The 23,125-nt window shown below is 40.3% G+C and overlaps 2 protein-coding genes across 3 annotated transcripts in view; one reads left to right on the top strand and one right to left on the bottom strand.

Moving 5' to 3' along the window:
• TOMM6 (translocase of outer mitochondrial membrane 6) overlaps nt 1-1,805 on the top strand; it is a 7,062-nt gene extending 5,257 nt beyond the window's left edge. Inside the window, exons 2-3 of the mRNA XM_034767329.1 lie at nt 359-463; nt 1,436-1,805. Coding sequence (XP_034623220.1) covers nt 359-455 — 97 coding nt within the window. The 3' untranslated portion in view covers nt 456-463; nt 1,436-1,805. The remainder of the gene's footprint in view (nt 1-358; nt 464-1,435) is intronic.
• Nucleotides 1,806-1,816: 11 nt separating this feature from the next.
• Nucleotides 1,817-23,125, bottom strand: part of USP49 (ubiquitin specific peptidase 49) — a 56,952-nt gene continuing 35,643 nt past the window's right edge. For both annotated transcript variants that reach the window (XM_034767328.1, XM_034767327.1), the window contains 5 exons: nt 21,421-22,831; nt 18,056-18,260; nt 13,827-13,935; nt 12,256-12,461; nt 1,817-11,498 (listed from right to left, as the gene is read on the bottom strand). In XM_034767328.1, the coding sequence (XP_034623219.1) occupies nt 11,308-11,498; nt 12,256-12,461; nt 13,827-13,935; nt 18,056-18,260; nt 21,421-22,803 (2,094 nt within the window). In that variant the 5' untranslated portion in view covers nt 22,804-22,831 and the 3' untranslated portion in view covers nt 1,817-11,307. The remainder of the gene's footprint in view (nt 11,499-12,255; nt 12,462-13,826; nt 13,936-18,055; nt 18,261-21,420; nt 22,832-23,125) is intronic.

The following is a 23,125-nucleotide window of genomic DNA, read 5'->3' as shown; positions in this document are numbered from 1 at the left end:
GGGGGGGATAAGCAGCAGGAGCAAATGAGTTCTTAAGACAAACATCCTGTTTTCATGGAAATCTCCCTAATATAGGATGAAGCAGGGGAAATTCAGAATATAGATGGGAGCAGAATGGTTTCTAAACAGCAGGCAGCAAAAAAGGGAAACCTCCACCCAAAATTAACATTGTTGCTTCTTCCAGCTACAGCATAGGCTTGGCAATGAGACTTAATATTTGTTACTGTTTTAAAGTTGTCAGTCCTTGAGGTCTTGCTCTGTACATTTACAGTTGGTATTCTAGGTAGGAAACACTTTAATGTAGGCCAGACACCACCAGTTGCTTCAACAAATCTAACTTACTATGTATTTGTTTCAGAAACCTCATAGTTAACCTGGGGCTTTTTGCTGCTGGAGTCTGGGTAGCCCGAAACTTGACAGACATTGATTTGATGTCTCCTCCACCAGTTGCATAGCAGTGCCAGTGAGTACCTGACATTGTGAAGGTGTGGAAATACAGTCATTTGAATAGTGAGAGGAGACAAACTAATCAGGATAATCAAGGGTTTGGATAAAGGAGCAGCAATAGATATGGGAAGTTCTGGAACTTTTGCATGTGGCAGGATTAAAAGACTGCAGTGCATGATTTTCTACCGAGTCAAGTCCTGGGAACTGCACTTCTGGCTAATTGGGGTTCCACTGTATGGAGCTATCAAACTTCAATATTCAAGTCTGTTTTGGGGAGGAGGAGTGTGCAAGTCAGAAGAGGACTACGGGGCTGCGCAAGAGACTTCTTTAAAGTTCCAGGGCCTACGTCTCAGTTTCAAAGACTTGCATAAATCTGTCTGCGCGTCTTTTGTAGGAGTCTCCCCGCCACTGCTTTGTACTACCCCTTAGAGTTGTCAACAGCCTTCCACTTCCTGTGGATTGAGCTCCTCCCCCCTCCTTTTTTCACACCTACTTTGGCAAAGCTGTACTAGTAAATATGTTGGGTATCTAAGACATTCTGATTAATGTAATGTACGGCACAGTCTCAACCTAGCCTTATGGTCAGTAATGGATATTACAGTGAGCCCTGACCACCCAGCTGATTTTTAAGGTTACCTTAAGCTCCAAAATGCCCTTCAAAGGGGCAGCGAAATTCAAATTACATAGATTTTTCCTTGATCTGCATAATTATATAACCAGCTAAACATGCAAAAAAGGTAGGTCCTGTAAAACTACAGATTTATATTGTGCCTAAAATAGTGTTCAGATACAAGACTGAACACCCCCCAGGCATTACCATTAAGAGAACAGTCAGGTGTTTCACAACTCAAAGTGGCATTCTAGGGGAAAACATGATTATCTCAAGTGTCAGGGGGTACCTCAGTGACTTCTCACCCAATGCCATTTTAATACACTAGACCAGACACTTGGCTCTCTAACGCATCCTTTGTCTGGTCTTTAATTGCAGACGTGAATAAAGTGGACCTGCATCAAGTCTGAAGAGCTTCTCGTCCCAATGTGACAGGATGACCAAAATGATGATCAGAAGAGTTGTGTGGTGTTTGTTGCTTTTGTTCTCGGTAACTAAAAGTTCAGCAGCAGCTCTAAAATTGTATTTTAATTCACGCATAGCTATCATTCTGCAATGAACAGTGATAAGGGAGGAGAAGCCATTTAACTCGTGAGATGTTAGTTGTATGTTCAGTTCACCCCACTGAGCTCAATGTATACTAAAGTAATCAGTTATATTTTCAAGACTTGTGAAGCTGTTTCATATTGAGTTTAATTCTGTACCATGTCTAGAAGATTATTAAATTATCATGTGTGAAATAATGACATTCTACTGCACTGGAATTTTATTCTTTTAATAGGAAACTTCAGCTTACAAAACAAGGTGTAAAAAAGAGTAAAGATTTACAAAAAATCATAAAAACATGATTCATATTTCACACCCAAAAGAGAAAAGAACAAGTCCCAATCCTGTGTTGTAAGCAGGACTTGTCAGCTATTTATTCAAAGGGAAAACAAATTTTTTCAAAGCCCTAGGTAAACTCTAACCACCATAAATGTACACGGATAAATGTTCAGACAGGATAAAGCTGGTGCATTTCTTTTATCTTAGAGGAATTATGATTGTATGTTATACTTGGGGAAGAAGCTGTTTGGTGTTGCATAGCATTTTAGTGCCTTGGACTGGTTCTACTAGTTGCCACCATTAAGTTGTTGTTGGAATCCAGCTGATAGTGTCGAGGCTATTCCATGGGACGTGAAAGTGATGATATGGAGGACAGGCTCAGAAGCACTGCTACTTTCTAGCTTTAATCACGTGCATTGTCGTGCTACAGCTATAGAACAGTAACACGCGTTCCAGCCCTGAGCATTTTGCAGCACCACTGCAGCATGGCTTCAGATCCTTTGGAATTTTATGCATGAGTTCATCTATTACTCTGTGTTCAAAGGAGTCTTACATAGCACTGCCTACAGATTTGGGGTTCTGTTTTGTTTTTTGGTGAGGGCCCTTAAGAATGGATGGAGGAAATAAGTCAATTTCAGCTTTATCAAGTAGTAAGTTAATTGGAAATAATCTCTGCCTAAATTTTCAGAACAAGTATTCTCGTTGTGAATTTAAGGCTCACTAAACTGGAGACATATCCTCTTCCGGCAAAAATAAAAAGGGGCCTCCGAAGAACATTGAATAGATAGATTTAAACTTGATTCCTAAAGGTTTTTGACTTAACACCCTAACTTCTTCCTAGGACTTGGGTTCAGACAGGGGCCAGGTTATGCAGCTCTAGCATCATAATTCTGTCATGATGAGTTACTGGATGTTGTCTTCACAAGCCTTGGACTGAAATAGAGCTCGTTTAACTTACATAAGATTAGGAGCGGTCCTTCACCAATACATCTGTGCACTGAGCTGGCCTGACAGCTGGACCGTGCTACCAGAAATAGTCGGATTCTCAGCTATCACCTGTGAAAGTCCTTGCAGCTAAGACAGCCTTGTTAATTACCAGAGCCTGGTGTGAATCAGCTTATGTAATTATTGATCAGGTAGCAGAAGCCTATAGTACAGCTACACCTAGCTTTGACTTAAAACCCTCACAAAAGTCACTGAAAAGCCAACAACCTGGCCAAGTCCCCCCCCCTTCACACTTCGGGTTTCTCACTCTAAAAAGCAAAAGAAACATCCATCCTTCATTTCTGCTTTCAAGAGAATGTTTAGTGTTAAAAGAAAACTCCGTTCTTTCCAGCCTTTGCAAATATTTAAAGGACAGCAGCCTTCCGAGGATCACCAAGCACTTGGCTGCAGGAACAGTCAGCAAAGTGTTACTTTATAATGGGATTTTCAAAAGTACTTGGCCCTGGTCTAACTGCTTCTATTGAAGTCAATTGTGTAATTCTTATTGATTTAATGGGAGAAGAATTGAGCCCAATCAAGGGCTCTTCAAAATCCCAACCTTAATCACTATTCCATAAAGAAGCTTGGAAATCCATGATCAGAAATTGTAAACTAAGTTTAGCTGTTATGTAAACATTTGTTTAAATCAGATTAAAACATTAAGAAGGGTAAGACTATTGGAAAAACATTGAGGGGGATTTTATTTTGGGCAAACAACTTAGCTAACTTTTATAACTTGTTTTTCCTCTCATATGAACTCCCTCTTTAATGGACACTCATAGTTATGGCATTGAGTAAGAGTTTCCCCCTGAATTTGTAAATGTTTATTTAAAGCTAAGTTAAAATGGGTCAGTTCTACTTCACACCTTGGGCTCCTCATGGTGCCAGTATCAAGGTCACTTTTGATTGCCCCTCAAACACTTAATCAAAGGTGAGTTTTCACATATTTTTGTGTGGTTTATTTGAGGCCGGAGGAAATCTGTACCTATGTGAACTTTTAATTGCTGGGCTGAATGATACTGTCAAGTGGTAAGGGCTTTCTAATAAGATTAGGCAAGAGTGTATACAGTTGTCTTGCCAGACCAGCAGTACTGAGTTAGACAGACTTAAGGCGACATTACTTATCCAGTCAGAAAGGTGCCAAGATGTATCTAGGCAACTGTTTAAGTTAAGGGACAGATTCTAGACTAGAGTGCAGCAAAAGTTGGCAGAAAAAGTCATTCACCTAAGGCTCTAGCTTGTCTCTTTTGATAAGATACATTCTTAGGCCTTGTCTACGCACAAGAGTTGTAGTAGTTTAACTATAGTGGTATAGCTAAAGTGGTACAATCCTCCCTCCTCTCCAGTGTGGCTGCTGTTATACTGATATATACGTATACCACTGCAGCTTATTCCACAAATGAGAAGGGGAATAAGCCATACTGGTATAAGCACCACCACCAGCCACACGTAGGAAGTCATATCACTTTAGTTATTTGTTTAAAAAAAAAAAAAAAACCAAACTACACAACCCTAACCAAAAGTTACACTGATACAAAATGTGTGCAGACAGGGTCCATTAATATGCAATATACAGTACACTTCAAAAATTACACTCCCAGAGCATGTATTTCCCCACCATGTAGACAAGCTCTTAGATTGAGTCTAATTACAAGTACACTAAACGCTGTTCCATCCCAGGCCCTCGATGTTCTTTCTGCTTGTCAAGCAAAAAGTCAGCATCAGAAAGTTCTCTACAGAGTTTAATTTTAACATGAAAAGAATTCAGTTTCTCCCTCTTATCTAAGGCAATAGTTTTCTACCCTGAAATGCATAACCATGATTTTTGAATATTAAATTCAAGTACAAGCTTTTAATTGTGTCTATCCATTCCTTTCTTACCTCCAAGTATTCACAACATGTTTATACAGTTGACCGTTGTGGGGTTTAAGCAGGGGACTTCCTTTATATTTTTCTTTAAGTCTCCAGAGAAGTGAGTGGATAGTTTGAGAAGAAATAGTTTTCCATTAAATTCACAACCATTCATTCTACAAGAAGTAAGTGGCAGGCCCTCAAGGGTTAGGATTTTGCTTCTGATCAGATTCCATTCTTGGATTTTATGCCCTTCGCCGCTGCAACCACCACCCACAAAAAAAAAAGCATTCACTGCTGGATCCCCTTGTCATTAAACTCTTCCTGCCTCATCCACATATAATCCAAAACGTTTTACAGTGGTCACTTCAGCTTTGTCCATGGGTCGTTTTTTAACTCCTTCCCTTTCCCAAACTCCAACCTGAACAGAATTCAGTAAAAGGGCTGTTCAGACAGTGCCCTATAACTACAATGCATTCTGTATCATGCACAAGCTTCAAACAATAAATAGTTAACAGTGGTTAAAGTCAGTCTTGGGCCCACTGGGCTGGTAATTTTTTTTTTTTTCCTTTTGGAAATGTAAGTTGAAAACATTTTTAAGAAGACTTATTCCAGTTTAAAAATTCCTTTTGAAAGCATTTTGGCCAACCATACAAATTATTCTTAGAACAACTGGAACTCATACATACACACAAAATAAAATAAGCACAATGGAAGGGATAGCCCAAGGCATACCCTAAAATTAACTAAGACAACTAATTACAAATTGGTACAGGTAACATATGCAGTTTTGATCAGGAGAACTGTGCTGTGGTTTTACAAATTTAAAAACTTGCAAGACTGCTTCACATTCCCACTTGTAAATAAATGGATATCAATATTAATGTAATAGAAACCAAAACCCCTCTCAGTTTAGGTTTTATATTCCCACAGGCAAGAAATTCCTACTCAACTCCTTCTTCCCTGCCTAATCTCAAACCAGGTGCAGAGATTATCAAACCAGGTGCAGAGATTAGACACAAAAGAAGGCAGCGTTCAGAGTAGGCATTGGGTTTTACCATCTACTGTTTAAGTAGAGATATTTAGCCACCTTATACAACCGTGCATCTTGCATATGAAACTGCAGTATTGTGGGATTGTTTGCTACACCGCTAACTGTAAGTCTGTGCAAATAGTACCATGGCAAAGGTAACTATCTCTCTCCCCCTCCCCATTTTAAGTCTCCAATTATCAGTCAATATGTTTAAATCAGAAAGGCCTTTCCAAAACTCCTACTACTCTACCAAAATGCTACAAGTGGAGTTTTTATCCCTCATAGAACACAGGTCTTCTTATAAATAAGGTTATTGTTTTGAGAGGAGTAACCTTACTGACCTGATTGGAAGTGGCCTGAGTAACACAGAAAGAAAATTAAAAAAACAAACATGTTCTGCCTTTGAACAAGTAGTCATTTGAGTTATTACAAACACAGAGATTTCAGACATGTACACCAAAATACACCAAGTTCTGAACTTGCTGGTAAGAACCGTTTTTTTCATTCACATACAGATATGAAATGTAAAAATGTCAATGATACTGAAAAGTACTTGTAAAAAACATACAGATTTGTCTGCCACTTGAATGATGAGAGGGGAAATTCTCTTAAAACTCCCAACTTTTCGGTCCCATGCAAAATGTAATTGGATACAAGGCACCAAATTTAATGAATCATATAAAAATTAGTTCACAAAGCTTTATCAGTAGGTAAAACTAACCCCTTTCCCAGTCTCCCATCCCCACCCCCTTTTTTTCAAATTTTTCATTCTGTAATACTGTCGACCGCTCCCATTTTATGCTGGGGTATTTTGATGGCAGCCAACACCCACTTGCTTGTCTCTCTCACTGGGAGGTAACTAAGCATATTCTATCAGAAACAGAGCTTCTGTATGGCAGAGAGACTATTTATACTAGAAGCCTTGGCTTTTAAAAACAAAAATAATCTCTGCTTACGAGTCCATAGGACACATTTAACATTTTTACCATTTCCAATTTTATTTCTACACTAAAGATGTCTGGAAGTTCTTAACTGTGTGGAGGTGGTCCTGTCACCCGGAAGGAACAATTCCAATATGACAGCTCAGTCCCAGACTGTTTAATATGCATTATTCCATCTACTGCCTCACCTGTGACAATGTTTGAAGTTATCAAACTAGAGTTCATGTAGTCAGTAGACTACAAAAAACTTTGTCAGCTTTCAGTATTTTGCATTGAAACTCCTCTTCGCCCAGTGCATAGTTTAACTTGGCAGTGCAGGCAGTAAGAGTGTAACGTACTGGGAAGTAGTTGTAATTAACTTGCTAGTGGTGAAGTTAGTCTAAAACAATGTTTTCCAACTACCTTAGCAGACCTTGGGACTTAACCTGACCATGAAGTTGTACATTTTAAGATTTTCATATTTTAAAAACTAAGTGAAATAAAGCTGGTTTACTTAAGATTTAAATATATTGAGGAGGTGCTGGTGGTGCCTCCATATTTCAGGTTGCACATACATACGAGTATAAGTAATTCATTAATTTACAGCAGCTTCCTCTGGTTCTAGAGTCCTATCCTGTAAGGTGCCAATCACGTTCAACTCCCATTGGCTGTTGCTCAGCACAACAAGCCTCTCAGGAGGCTCTATTCACCTGACAGGATCGGGCTCCTAGAAAGCCACAGGAGCAAAGGTAGGACAGAAAAAAAAAATGGTGACAATTATTTTTCATCTACTGTAGCACTCTAAGGTTTAAGGCTAGCATTAGTTGCTGCTCCAGAGCCCTACAAATTTGGTCATCGACATCTTTGTTTTTGCATATGCAGCAGCGACCTCTTGCAAAGGGTTTCCATCAAGCTAATCCACTGGTACGGAACAGGCATCATTTCTTATTCGGCCGGTCATTTAAAAAAGAATTGAGATACTAGCCTGCTCCAACAATTTTTTCTTTTTTTAAATTGAAGAATTTTAGCTACACATACAGGACCAAATTCTGCTCTTAATCACACCAATTTAAGGAGCTGATTCTGCCAACACTTAGCATGTACATAACTACTCACATGAGTAGTCTTATTAAAGTAAATGGGACTACTTGCATGATTCAGGTAGCTCCCATATGTTATGTGTTTGCAGGATAGGGACCTAAATCGGGAGTAATTCAATTGACTTCAGCTGAGCGACTCTAAATATATGCCAGTGTCGGAGCATAATTTGACTCATAGGATTAAGGAGGGACAACGTTTATCTTATAGGTTACACTTTTGTCAAGCATTCACTTAAGTGGACTTCACTGTAATTGCAAGTAACATCTTCACCTTATTGACCTAGACACGTAACTTCCAATCAGAATTTCTGGCAACCAGGACACTATAAAACAGTGTTCAGCGCAGCAGGAGCATTGGGCGATGCTTATATGAAGAAGCCTGCAGTAGACAAATATAAACCAAACAGCATAAAAAATGCTATACGCTATCGCTTCCAAATCAAAGCTAAATATTACAGAAACCTCACAGTGTTGGAAAAAGCAAGTTTAATTTAAAGTATAATTATTTCCTTCCCTACCAGGGTAAGTCATTTTTTCTGACTGCAATTTCACCACATCTCAGCACTACTGGGTTAATGTCATATGGAGAGGCCACTAATCTCAAAAGATGTCAACAGCAAATGCTACAAATCTGCTTGGGAAATCTGATACATTGATGGCTAAATGTACACCCTCCTTCCAGCCTCCCTTCCCTCTCTGCAAGCTACTCAATTCAAGTGACAACTGTATTACTACCTGAATTCAAATATTAATGCAACACACTCAGTCAAAAGATGAGCATTCATAGTGATAAGTCTAGGCTCACTGCAGTAACAATTGTAATGTTGCATTGTGGTTTGCCTTTATATCATAGACTTTTTTATAACAGGGTTACCATGGCAGGAGTTTTCAGAAAGTAAATTTGCCATTATGGTCATCAGTCATGGTAAACTGTGACTGCAGTTTAAAAGCAAATAATCTACTTTCTGTTAAATAACAGATCCAATTTCATCTTAAAAGTATTGATAGGCTTGGAAGGATAAGCAGTGCTTTGGAAAATATCAATTTCTCCCTCCACCCCCGAAAAAAGATTTAAAAAGGTATTTTAACGCTTCAGCTTTCTCTTCTCTACTTTTTTCTTTCAAATATTGTTTGGACTAATAAGTATGTACTTTGTGTATTAGCAAAGAACCAATCATGCTTATAAATATTTGATAATCACAACTGCATGATTTTGTTTCAAAATCTTACGGAGCTCAACTTTTACATTCCCTGGGCCAAATTTGGACTGCAGTGAATTCAGTGGAGTTGAATCGGCTTACATTCGGTCTTAATTTGGCCCATTACATTTTGAAGAGTTACTATCTATGGGGTTTGTTTTTATTTCCTTGAATTGCCCCCCAAAAATCAGTACCTACACATAGGAAATAAACAAATACCTGTCAGAATTCATAAGAAATAAAAATCAATTCCTTCCAAGCCTAGTTACAGATAAGGCTTAAAAAAAAAAAACAAAAAAAACCACGCACAATTTCATTAGCACCTATGGGACTGCCTCACATTGCTTTGCTTCCAGTGAGTAAAACGGTAGAATTTTGAAATTACAGTTACTAGCAAAACAAAACCAGGCGATTTTTGTAGTCTCCAAAGCAACGTGTTGCTCAGACATACAGGAAACATGGATTCCCGAGCAACTCCCACTCCCCAGGACAATGAAGACCAGTGTCTCCTTGAGGTGACACGCTCAGTCTTTGCTCTGGTGACAGGAAAGGAATTGGTTGCCTGCCCTGCCGTAGTGCTCCCTCCCTCCCTTCTGGATAGTTGAGAGTGATTAACAACAACCTGAGAAGAGAGTCTGTTTTGCTCTTAAGACAGGAGGTTAATTGTCACGATAGCGGCAATGGCAAGAGGGTATTACTTCAGGAAATTTATCCCACCCTCTAGAACAATAGGATGGGCTGGCTCTGCCGATTAGTTTATGTATGATGGGCAAATGCTGACAAGAATAAAAGGAAATAGGGAAAGAAGGAAAACCAATGATTTCAGGACTTTTTACCTGGATTCTAAGTTTAAATTTCTGAGGTTTAAAATGTCCCACTGGAACACTGGATTTTTAAATTGTTTCCACCTTAGCCATCTCCACCAAACAAGACTGACTGCACAGGGAACAAGAGAACCTCTTTCAAACTCTCAGGTCTGATCTCTAAAATTGAACATGGACAGCACAATCCTCAAACTAAATAAATGTTTGAAGTGTGGTTCTACTGAGAAAAGGGACTAAAAATGGTACCGTGAGGTCCTATGGTTGCTGTGTTTCAGTGATTTCTGTATCAAGCTCAGATTGCAAGTATAAAGATGTTTTTATAAGTCTGCAGCTCTGCAAACTCAAAGTGGGATTTGAGAGCCAAGCTATCACTTGAAATAAAGATGTGGCTGGCCAAATTCTACCCTCCATAATATCTATGCAACCTCATGGTCTTCAAACTTGCAGAAGTGTAACAGATTGGAATTTAGTAAGCAATTCTATTTATGCACAAAAAGAAACAAAATCCAGCCCACTCCCCTATAGCTGTGTTGGCACTTTAGTGCTAACAGGAGTAAAAAAACAACTCACCCTTATTTTTGCTGCTAATGTCTGCAGACAGGATTCTGAACATGTACAGGGGGCAGATCTGATCAATCAGAAGGTTTCACTTTTACATGATCTCTCTCCAGAGCAGAACCACATTGATCAAATTGTGTATCAGAAGTGAACACTAAATTTCCAAGTCCATTCAGTCCAGTTAAAGAAAAATGCTGCCATGTGGTGTACCAATGCTATATTTAGGCCCTGTCAATACTAAGAAAATGATCCGTTGCTAGTCCCTTCCTCTACTGGTGTTGTCCTATCTGCACTGATCTGTTTTCAAAATGTTTTCAACACTGTTACAGACAATGTAAGGCCTGGTGGAACGTTTTCCTAGGGCAAAGGGCCTTAGAAGGCTCTCCAGCAAGAATGCCTTTTGGAAAAGTACAACTCCACCTATTCAAGATATTTTGGGGAAATTGAAGTCATTCAGATAAACACAGGTGGGAAGGGACTGGGTAAGTGATTCACACCAGAGAATATAATTGACAACAAGGGAATGAAGCTTAAATGAGATTCTACTGTACCTCTTTTTCCTGGAGATTTTTTTTGTAATCAGTATTAATTACGAGCGAATTTGGTAGTCAATTGTTTGATAGGTTTATATTCTGGTTGAACAAATGGGTTATACTTACTTTTACATGCTTAATTTAATTTCTGTTTGAAATAAGATGAATGATACTAGGCATCTGTGGCTGTTTTGAGGAATGTGAGTTTTACCAATTTAAAAAAAAAAAAAAAAAGATTCTGACCACAATTTTATATGATGGAATTGCACAGCCTGATGCACATTTTTCTGGACCCTGGGGTGGCAAACGTGGTGATTTGATCTGTTCCTGCAGTAAGCCTTTATTCCTACAAAGAGGAATGATGTGTGAACACCAATGGTTTAAAAAAACTGAGAGAGTCAGTTGAGTTATTAATGCTTCCCATCATGGGAATGTCAGTCTTCTGTCCTTATCGCTGTTTTTGGACGGCACCTGAGCTTGGAGTTGTGTTTCTGAGATTCCTGCTTTGCCCTGCACTGTTCTTTGAGTGTAAAAAAGAATGTAGGCCTGGGTTTTGCACACCTCCTCCACACTACATACATTCAGTTTGGAATCATTGCAGTGGACCCAAAAACCTAGGAACCAAAGGAAGAAAGAGGACATTAGTAACAAGACCTTAATCCTTTTGATTGTCTCTTATAAACGAACCCTTAAAAAAAAAAAATCACAAGAAATGGGAATTTTCAGGGGAGGGGGAGAAGAGGGGTGTTTTAACCTGGAGGTTAGCAGGCTTTCATAGCATTTCTATGCTGTTTACCACTATCTAGTTGAGCTGTAACTTGATTTTATATTATATCCTTAAAAAACCTCCTCAAGTAATGAAAACTAAAAACTTTCAAGACAGGCACAGTTATAATTTTCCATTCTCTGTAATAAGGTGGGGAAGAGTAGTATCAATACCCATGCTGTGGAAAGAGATAAGTGTTCAGGAATTTAGAAAAAAAACATTGTGGATATTATTCATGAAAAGTCCAGCTTCAGTTTCAGCACATTTTCTGTCTTGTTATCTTCCCTTCCCAAGTAGGGTCAGAAAGATGCCAATCAGAGCAGCACAATCAAGTTACATAGCACAAGAAAAATGAAACGCTGATGTTACAAAGCAAGCAGTAAAGCCATCCCAGTGGGCTACGAGGGAGGGAAAGGAAAAGCAGTCTTTGGTCCTTATGCAAATACATGCTACTAGCAATACGCTCTGGAAATAAAGCTATGGAATGGCAAGAAATTTTATTTAAAACAACTCTGACTATAAACCTTTAAAATACACTAAGTCTATGGAACAAAATATTAAACAGACTTTTAAAATCTGTTTCCCCAGTAATAAGGCACACGCACCTCCCTCTGTGTTGTAGCAATATGCTGTGTAGTGTCCTGAGCCAAACCCTTTACCATGATGCATCACCACAGCGGAGAGGTCATAGACAAAGGTCTCTTTGTCAAGAGAGGAGAGAGAGTCCCTGCAGCAGTAAGGTTCCATGTTTAATACCTGGTCAAAGAGGACATGGACCCCAATCTTCTCACGGTGATTACGTCCAGACCACCTGCAACACAAATGCATGCAATCAAAATAAACCCCCCCAGACACTCAAGGACTTTACAAAGAAATAAAGTGGTAGGGAGCTGGGGAAAGTGGGGATGGGACCAGTAACCTGTTGCTACTAAGAGATTTTGAAGAATTTTCACTGCTGGGGAGAGGTAGACATTAAATATGTTTTTCTTCTTGCTCCCACTCTGAAGTCTATTATAGTTTGTAGACTGGTGTGAAATAATCCCAGGAAATGCTCCAAGTGTAATATAGCCCCATATAAGTGTGGTCTGAGCACCACTTACGAGATTCAGTTACAGATATAAACTTCCCCAAATATGAAGCATACTCCCCTATAATAATTACACTAGGGCTGGGTTTATCAGTCAAAAAGACACTTTCCAACCATAGTTCCAGCATCTGCTATATTATTGAAAAAAACAGAACAAAAGTATGACTTAGAAGTGGCAAACGTGGGGGGGGTCAGATAAATTACCAGGGGGAGCAAGTTCCATAGATGAAGACCTACCACAGTGTTTCCAAAATGAGATGCTACTCTCAGTAGACTGCAACTTTTCAGGATTATCCCCATCTTTTCTTGCATGCTTTTATCAGTGCTTAATAGATATTAGTTTTGACATCTAAATGGTCATAATCAGAAACTCCATTGAATGAAGAGAGTCAATTTGAACCTTTCCGAACTGTTTCAGGCTGCTGCAAGCTCAGGCAGGCATTGAATGCACTGCACAAAAGGATACACAGTTGTACTGTATTAATACTTACACGAGTTGACCAGTGTTTGCATTCTCAAAAACATTAAGGCTATGTCTACACAACAGAGGTAGGGGGTGTGGTTCTCCGGCTCGTGTACACACATTCGCGTTATCCCTCCTCAAGACAGTCCAAATATAAATAGCGGTTCAGCCACAGTAGCATGAGTAGTGGCAGTAGAAGCACGCGTGAGCCGAGCCAAGTACATAACTTGCCAGTTTCAGGTGGGTTTGTACTTGGCATAGCTCAGTTGTTCCACCATCACCCGTGCCACTGCGGCTGCACTGTTATTTATACTTGCACTGACTCAATGAGAGCTACCACAAGCATGTGTACATGGGCCGGGGAATCGCACCCCTAGCTTGTAGCGGAAATGTAGCCTAAGAGCAAGCTCCCCATCTTAATAAGGACACTACACTGAGTACACAAGCCTTCTTTGCTGTGAATTAAACATTTGCTGTGTGTAAGATGTTCTATTTGCTTCCACTATGCAGGAAATAAGAGAATTTCATAGCGTGTATGACCCACTCATGTCCAAAAAGAAGGTATCACATATTTTCCATGCAATTATTTCACTTGCTAAATACTACCTGTGGCCCGCAAAACTCACCTGAATCGTTTAAGGTGCAGCCGGAGGACCTGAGGTAGTCTGTAGATCATTAACTGCTTTTTAGCTTCACTCAGAACAAGAGGTTTAGGAGAAGACTTCCGTCGTTTGCCTACAAAAAGTTTAAGAAGGGGATAAAATATACGTTGGGTTGTAAACGGTCTTCAAAAGAGGAAGCGGCACATGACAAACCCTTCCTTCTTCCTTTTTAGAGTCAGGTCAGCTCACAGCAAAGACTTACCAGTGAAATACAAAGCGAATAAGGATAGCGGTACAGCAGGGGAAGTTTTGCTTACAACACCTGCATCTGCAACTTCTAAGCAGGAGGATTCCAACCCCATGAATTTGTTGGAACGGGAAACCATGCTGTTTAAAATATTCACAACTTCACATTTTGTGCTGCTTATAATCTTCATGCCTTCAGTTATCAGTTTCAAGCTGCTTCTGTTAACATTGCACACTGCGATGTACAACAGGGCTGATAAAGAGATGGCTGGGGCCATACAGCTAGTTTCAATGCTAAATAATGCTAGGTTGTCCCCAAGTTATTGAAAAACATTGTGGATATATATATATATTTTTAATACAGCACCAGAACCGTGTACGGAGCTTTACAGGCAGATAGAAGACAGTGTTCCTGTGCTGAAGAGCTGATAGTCTAAGTTATGATAGTTTGACAAGAAATTGCAACAAATATTGTGAGGACAAGGGTTACCATGGTAAGATCATGTGGTTACTATGGGTTAGCAATGTGTGTATCTGGTAGATTTTTCACTTGTGACTGTGAGAGGGGAGAGTAAGGTGTATATGGCTAAATGGAAAAGGGGTGTTTTAAGAAGCCACTTGAAGGAGAAGAGGGTGAAGGCCTGGTGACCGGATCAAAGACGCAGTTTCAAGTGTAGGAGTCCACAAGGGAAAGAATGGAGGTGAGCGTGGGAGAATAAAAGCAAAGGCGTAGTAAGGTGTGCGGCTTGGGTGAGCAAATGGAAAACAGAGGCCCTTAAGTTCTCATCTCCACAACCATTCACTGTCAACTTCTATTTGCAATTTTTTAAAGTAAAATTTTGATCACTAACAGGAATGTAAAATTAAGAGGTGGCTCCTTACGCTGCCTTGAGCCAATGGTTTGCAGAGCACGGATTCTCACTTTGGAGTGTTGTAATCCATGCCATAAAGTACAATCAACAAGAATAAAATAATTTATTCTAATTGGAGTGATTTGTTACAGCGCTGAGTGGAGCTACCACTGCAGAGCACAGATTACAGTACAATGAAGGTGCCACAATCAACTTTGCCAACAACGAAAGCAATTGGAGAATGAACAGTGAAAGAATCAAAAGGATTCTTAGCCACTATTTACATTCTATCAACTAGCAGATGTTATTAAATTAAAAATGTAACCGTCCCCATAAACCCTGTAGAAGTAGCTCTCTTTGATAGGAGAGAACAAAATTAGAAAAAGCTACATTCTATACTTCACCTTAAACAGGTTTGAATTAAACTACAACGAAGGGGCAAATCCTGATGATTGCCTCCCCATTTTTACTCACATAATTGCTCAGGCAAAATTGTTGCCCTTATTGCATCAGGACTTTGTAAAAGCCAAATAAGGAATTCAGAATTTGTATCTAAAAATTAACCAATTTTTATTAATTCTGCTTGTGTTCAACTAATTAATCCTTATAGAAAGAGACGTATCCCACTTTTAACCATAAACAACAAAGAACAAATGTCACATGTTTCCCAATGGGATATCATTTTCATGTTTAAGTGAGTTGCTAACAAACTGAGGTGGAGGGAAAGTAGTTTCAAAGCAAAAATAAAATAAAATAAAATAAAATAAAAAGCCACTCTATTATATATCTAGCAAACACCTCCACCCCACCCATTGAAAGCAAAGGTCCTGAAATGATGCGCTTCATTTTTACATAAAGAGAAGACAGAGATAATTGCTTCATAACAGACCTTTGCTAACTCAGCCTCCTCTGTAACTCAGCATTCAAACAAGGAAGGAGTATAGCATACAGTCATTTTGGCTAGTTGACTTTATGCAGCACAATCTTAAATGTTTGACACGTGGTTTCTCAAGAGACTAAGGTGAGATATTTTATGTTGCTTTAAAAAAAAAAAAGTAAAACAGCAAATATTGAAACAAACTTTTCAATCTGAAGGAATTACCAAGGGCGGGGGGGGGGGGGGGGAGAGAAAGGAACGGTGTATTTGTTTGTTTTTGGAAATCACTAGAGCTAAACCATTATATGCAACACCCTACACAATCCATTTCTGTCTTCAACATTTTCATTTTTACCTCCATCCAAAAGGACTGAATATCAGCTTGCAAAATCTGGCACTGTGTTCTACTGACACACTGATTTGACCCACTTATCATACTGCATAAATAGAGCAAGTAATCCTGAACTTCACTATCTTTGGGGGGCGAGGGAGGAGGAGGAGATTCACATGAATCAAGTTAGAGATGAGAGCTTTCAACAAGATACCAAGTCCTGGTAGGGCAGAAGGGAAGTGTGCCTGCATAAGGAAGCAAGTTTACTCCATGGTAAAGACTTTATTTAAAATTTATCAACAAAAGATGGGATAAAAGTGTGTGTGTGTGTGGGGGGGGGAGTCTTTTGTTCCTAATCGGAACCTGTCAGCTTCTCCAGGGCACAGAGGACACAGCTTGGGTGGGGGGGGGGGGGGGGGGTGGAATTAAAAATGGACAGGTGACAGCCAGAGCTTCCAATAAGAAATGTACCTGTTAAGTGGATTTCTGCATCTCACTATACCAATTCAGAACAGATGGGTTGCTCCTTCTTTCTCACTTCTGACAGGCAGTACCACCAATGATTTTTGGCATCTACTAGTAGGACTGCTGCCTCCTGCTAATTTTCAGTTAATGCTTCCTTATCCGAACTTTAGGTCTGCACAAACAAGAACTGCAGAATACAAGGCTAAGACGCAAGCCAAACTGAACAATACTGATCAGATTTGTGTGAATGATAAACTATTTGCTGTGAATCTGATGAAATTAGTTCCCTCTTTTGCTTATAGACTATCCACAAGCAGATGGCTATTTCCTCAGATTTTTTATTTGAAAGTATTTAATAAATTTGTGATTAAAAATACTGATTGCAAATCATACCACACAAATGTTAGCTCTTTCAGCTGTGCTGATTAGTTGTGACAGGTCAGATAAGTCACTCTATTTCCTCCCAACTGGATGAACATACAATGACGCCATCATAAATAATCACGTGTCAGAATTTGAAATTCAGTTTTGGTGAACGTGGGTGCCAGTACAACTAAACCGCATGATTATTCACAAGCTCAAAATTACTTCATTCAAAAATGTAAGCAAATGTTCTTGGAAAGTTTTCTGCAGTATTCATCCAGCCCTAATATTAATCCTCAGACCACCAGGAAAGCTAACAAGAGATATATTCTAAACGAGAGTAGTGAGATGCACACATTCACTTAACAGGTAATACACTAATTTGAGAGTCAAATAGCAATTTCAGCTCATTGCTAAAGACACCTCTAGTAACAAAGAAAGGTGAGCACCTCTTCTCTGACACGGTGGCTCTGTAGAGCTCTTTGCCCGAAAGCTACAGCTGCAGAGACAAAAATGCTCAAGTCTACAGTGCCTGAAGGAAACATGATGCTAAGCCTACACTGCAACTCACCAAGACTACACTAAAATTCACATCCTGCAGGACAATAACAACACACCTGGCCAGGATAGTTTGTTCATCTCTGCTATGAGAGGGAAGAAAAGAAGATGATAAACTTCCTTTTGTACCCGCCTCCACAATCTCCCCCCCCCCCCCCCCCCACCAAATTACTGTGACTGTTTTAAGTGGGGCAGAGGAAGCAACCAACTAAAGAAAGTCATAGTAGGAGGGAGCAGTTCCAGATGGGGTCAAAATATATTCTTAGCAATCTGTGCTGCTGAATGTAAGGAATGATAAAAGGAGAACCTGATCAGTTCTGAACTCGTACACAGAAGGTGCAGAAGCTATCAACAGGAAGAACCTGCACCAGAACAGAGTAGTGATGAAGGGTGTGGGTATTTTTTTTTTTTTTAAACATAAACACACCCCTCTCTCACACATGCATCGAGGTACCAATATATAGATTTTCACACACACACAAAAGTGCACTATGAACATGTCTTACCAGGAACAATGGACAGTGTATCTAAGCTGCAGGTAAAGCATCAGCACTTCACTTACTGTTGCACTGGTCACACGCATATATCCTCCCTTCCAGAGCTTCTGTTTCTGTGAACTTGGCCAACATTTCTGTCAGCATGCACTCTGTCTGGTTAACGGGGACAATCCCTTTCTCAATAGAGTGATAGCGTTCAGGGAATTCCAGGGAAAGATCCCAGAAGGGCTCAATGGTGTTGGATTTGTAGTTGCATGTTATGCAGGTGACCTGGAAAGGAAAGGTTTATATACAAATGATGTTATGTGTACACATACCTACAGTATAGGCATTTATATTCACGTGGGCCAAAGAATCATTTGGTTATGCCTGTGTGGCAATCCAGTCCAGTGGACAGGAAATTGGGCTGGCAGTCCAGAGAAACGGGTTCTATTCCCAATATTGACCATGACTCAATGTGTGATTTTGATCAAGTCATTAAACCTCTCTACGGCTCTTTCGTGATGTATATGGGGATGATACTTATCTTTGTAGTGTGCTTTGAGATCCTCAGTTGAAAAGTCCTATATAACAACTGCAAAGTATTATTATACATGTCTCAATAGTTCTGAACTATTTTCTAATACTGTTGCCCCTTTGACCCAAGTGGCTAATCAAAGTTCAGGGCCCTGGAGATGTTCCCATTAGGAGGAGAAATCAGTGGTAGTCAGGTATTTCTTTGATCCGATCTTGTTTATTTACAAAGAATGTACAAAGTTCTGCTTCTCCGAATGCAGGAGGAATCAAAAACAAGACAAGTTTCTTAGGCCCTGTCTACATTGCCACTTTACCGCGCTGCAACTTTCTCGCTCAGGGGTGTGAAAAAACACCCTCAAGTGCTGCAGGTTTCAATGCTGTAAAGTGGCAGTGTAGACAGTGCACCAGCGCTGGAAGCTGCGCTCCCAGCACTGGTAGCTACTCCCCTCGTGGAGGTGGGTTTTTTTATAGAGCTGAGAGAGCTCTCTCCCAACATGGTGCCATGACTACACAGCCATGTTAAAGTGCTGGCTAGTGAAGACATGCCCTTAGCTTACAGCCCCAAACCTCTCTAGCCAACAGACCCAAAAGAGCTCTCTCTAGCTTTTCCAGGGTCACTCTGGGCTCGCCGGCTACCTCTTGGCTTTGGTGCTTTTTGACTCTGCCTCTCTCTCTGTTCTTAGTACCCATATCTTCTGCTTTCCCTCACACTCTCTCTCACTCACTCACACACCCACTCCTTTACTCTTGGTCACAATACCCAGTGGAACCCCCCACACATGGTATTAGTTTCTGAGCAGATTCTATTAGGCCTTGTTTTAGGTGTGGCCCCTCAAGTGTTTCTTACAACTAACTTAAGGGAAGGGCACAGTCACTCATCATTTTAAAGGGGTTTTAACTCAACCCATAATAAGCTTTCACCCAGCTCATAATAGGAAGAATTCATATTAACATTTAGGGCCCAATTCTCACCATTTCTTCAGTTTGTTCGCTTGTGTATTCGAGAATACTATCTATACTCACTTTCGCTGTTATGATCAGTTTCAGTTCCTGTTTCACGCACTAGCCCTATGAAATCACTCATGCTCTGCTCTGGGAGTGTGGAGGAGGGAGCTCAAATGCACACTGTTCCTCATGTCCTGCAAAATGATGCTGACCAATAACAAATTGCAGCAAAGTTAAAACTAAAACTAAGGCAGCAGCAGGCAGGGGCATGCAGAGAAAGAAAGGGGAGGAGAGTATATTCATGCAGGTTTGGTGTTATTCTGGGTTCTACTCAGTCTACCGAGCTGGAAAATGAAAAACAAGATTTCTTGATCTTGAGGTATGTTCACTTACTGAAGGGCAAATGTAATTGTCAGAGGGAGTGATGACTAGTAGTTAAAGCAAGGGACTGAGAGGGAAGACTTCGGTGTTTTATTTTCAGCTCCGTCACTTGCTGTGAGAGACTTTAGGCAAGACACTGCATGGCTGTGTACCTCAGTTTACCTATCCATAAAGTGTATAGCCCCAGATGAGGCTTAATGAAAGAATGTTTGTAAAGCACCCTGGGGGAACCTTGGATGAAAGATATGATGTGTAAATGGGAGTTGCATTGTCACATACATAAAATAAACCTCTTGGCAGGAGAAGCATAACAAATATACTATAATGGCTCAAAATATATTCCATCACACACATTGCATATAACTCCATAAAGAGTTGTTAATACAAAAGTCTTAACACTCTGGCTACATCTATGATTCTAGACATGTATTGAACAGTATTAAACAACTAGGATGATGTTTCTGAACACAGAACATTTAGTAAAAATAAATAAATAAATAAATAAAAGTATGAAGAGTATGTAGTCAGTAACAACAAGGAGTCCGGTGGCACCTTAAAGACTAACAGAAAGCTTACATCCAAATAAATCTGTTAGTCTTTAAGGTGTCACCGGACTCCTTGTTGTTTTTGTGGATACAGACTAACACGGCTACCCCCGATACATGTGCACAGTAGACACCTTTCAAAATGAACGGTGATTTTAAATTAACCCTTGTTTTCCAGAAAACCCAAAGCCCACATCTAAATAGAGGACTAAAGGGTATATATATTCTCCTTTAATATGCACATAGTTTCTATTAATGCTAATTCAAGATAACCAGCACTGGGGAAAAAATGGTAGTAATAATAATAGTGTCATTTGTTCATTTTTATGGCCCAGTCCTGCAAAGTGTCTCTTGCAAGGTGCTAAACACCTTCAGGGCCCTTCAAAGTCAACGGTAATTGAGGGCTTGCACAGACACACAGCAGCTCTTATTATCAGATCCTTGAGGAATAATGTGAGAAACTCGAGGAGAAAATACATACCCAAAGGACCAGATATTGAGAGTTGCAGACCACTTGCAACTCTCACAGAAAACAACAAGAGTTATGGGTGCTCAGCCCCTCTCACGATCAGTCTCAAAATGACTGCAAATATTCATTTTAAAACCAACTTTATTCTTTATGAGACACGAAGACTGGATTCTCTGGACCTCTCCCCACAACTCCCCTCCCCTTTTTTTGAGCACAGAAAAAGAACAAAAAAAAAAAAAAAAAAAAAAAAAAAAAAAAGCTAAATTAAGTATAAAGATATTGTGTAAAACAAAATCCACCTTGCACTAGGGCTGAGGACTTGTCTATCCTGTGTGCAACTGTCATCTTAAAGTGATAAAATATAGCTAAGTTCTGATACCTTTAGATGTGGGTTATATGCTGGAAATGCCAACAGACCCCCTAACACTCTACTACAGTGCTGTAATAAATTCCATCTTCATTAGGGTCACCTACCTAAGTCCTGTTGAGTATCCACTGGTTCCACAGAAAACAGAACCTCTGCTCCCTGGCACTGAAAGCAGCAGCTGGTTTCAGTGACGAGCTATGTGCATACCTGACTGAGCAGCTGCCCGTGAAAAATGGTGTTCACCACCTTCAGGACCTGCTTGGTGAGCTTCCTCTGTGAGAAAGGGATGAGGATCCGGCGCTTCGTTCCTTCCGACTCCAGCTCCTGCTGCACTTTGTCCAACAGCTCACAGAGAAATTCCTGAGCGTCCTGCTGATCGTAACCTCGAAATGCTGGAATCAAACTCCACACGGAGTGCAGCATGGCAAATGGAGACACTAATGCCCACTTCCCAGACCACATGACTCTGAAGAGGGTGTGCAGTTCATGACAGAGAGAAATGTGCTTTGAACTCGGTTCCTTGGGCTGTATTAGTTCTAAACTCCTGCTTATTGAGGACCCACCGTTTAAGCCAGCTGGCAAGCTTTGCCTGCCATATGACCCCATTTTATCATTCTTCCCTGACTCGTTAGCAGCAGATCCATTTGCCAACTTGCCAGACATTCTAGCCTTTCCATTCACGGTTTTGGCTAAGAGTTCTTCAGTTTCACAGAGGTCAAGTGTCAAAAAACATTCTCTGAACTTCTGGAGGTGACTTAGCACTTGAAGGATTGAGTTCATGTAGCATGTGTTTCCCAGATTCCTTAAGCCAGTCACACCAGGAGTCATTAGGGGCTTACGCCGGATGGAATAAAACTGTCTGAATCTGCTGCTCTGCACTCGCCTTGAGGTAGGGGAACTTGCTGCCATCTCTCTAAACTTCCTTGGAATCAGATTCTCTCTGTGAACGTGAGACAGAAGTCTCGCACTCTTTCTAGGAGGAGTGTTTGCCAGTTCCTCCAAAAGTCGCCGTTTCATCTCTTGCCGCCTCTGCCTGGCTGCTTCCTTCTTTCTCTCCAGTTCCTCCATTTGTTTCTTTTGTTCTAGTTTTAGCCGGCCTCTAGAACTCTTATCAAACCAGGTCCGCAGTGCTTTTGCTAGCAAAGATTGGCGCCTGTGCCAGAGAGCAGTGAGCATCTGAGGCTGTCCCTGAGGGGTCCTTTGATGGCTATACACATCCTCCCCCAAAGCCATTGATCGCAATGTCCTCCCACTTCTTGCTGATGGATCATGCTTCTGACTTCTAATAGCAGACAGAGAGCTTCTTAACAATTTCAAATCACCCTCAGGATTATCATTCAAGACATAGTCTTCACAAAGGTAACAAAACACATACAGATCATTAACTTCCATAGCCAAGGGATGCTTGGTCTCTTCAAAGTGTTTAAGTGCATGTTCCTCAATGTATCTTCCACAGGCCACGTGGGAGCATTTCAGACAAGCCCATATAGACTCCGTGGTGTTGCAGTCCTTGCAGTGCCACTTCTGGGGATTCAGGATAGAATGGTCCTGGGCGAGTCGTAGCCGCCCAACATGTTTGCATCTATCCATGTCTTACAGAAGTCTCCACTGCTTTAACCTTGCAAGACAAAAGAAAAAGGATTTTAGAGCCATAGTACAAATTTAAAGTCATTGTCTTTTGTAAAGATATAAAAAAAGACATAAAAAGACAGATGTGTCACGTCTTGCCAACTCCAATTACAGTATTTCCTTTCACAGACTGAAATACCTCTGGTAGCAATTTTTAAAAGCTATTTTTAGTATCAGTGAAAGATATTGGGTTGACAAACTCCGAAGAATGAAGCTGTCTATCCACCTACTGCCGACAGCCCAGGTGGTGCCACTGCAAGCTAACAACATGCCTTAGCGAGCC

This window comes from Trachemys scripta, chromosome 4 (assembly GCF_013100865.1).
Source record: "Trachemys scripta elegans isolate TJP31775 chromosome 4, CAS_Tse_1.0, whole genome shotgun sequence".
NCBI lineage: Eukaryota > Metazoa > Chordata > Testudines > Emydidae > Trachemys > Trachemys scripta.
The sequence above is the reverse complement of the archived record's forward strand: the minus strand, read 5'-3'. Positions and strand labels throughout refer to the sequence as shown.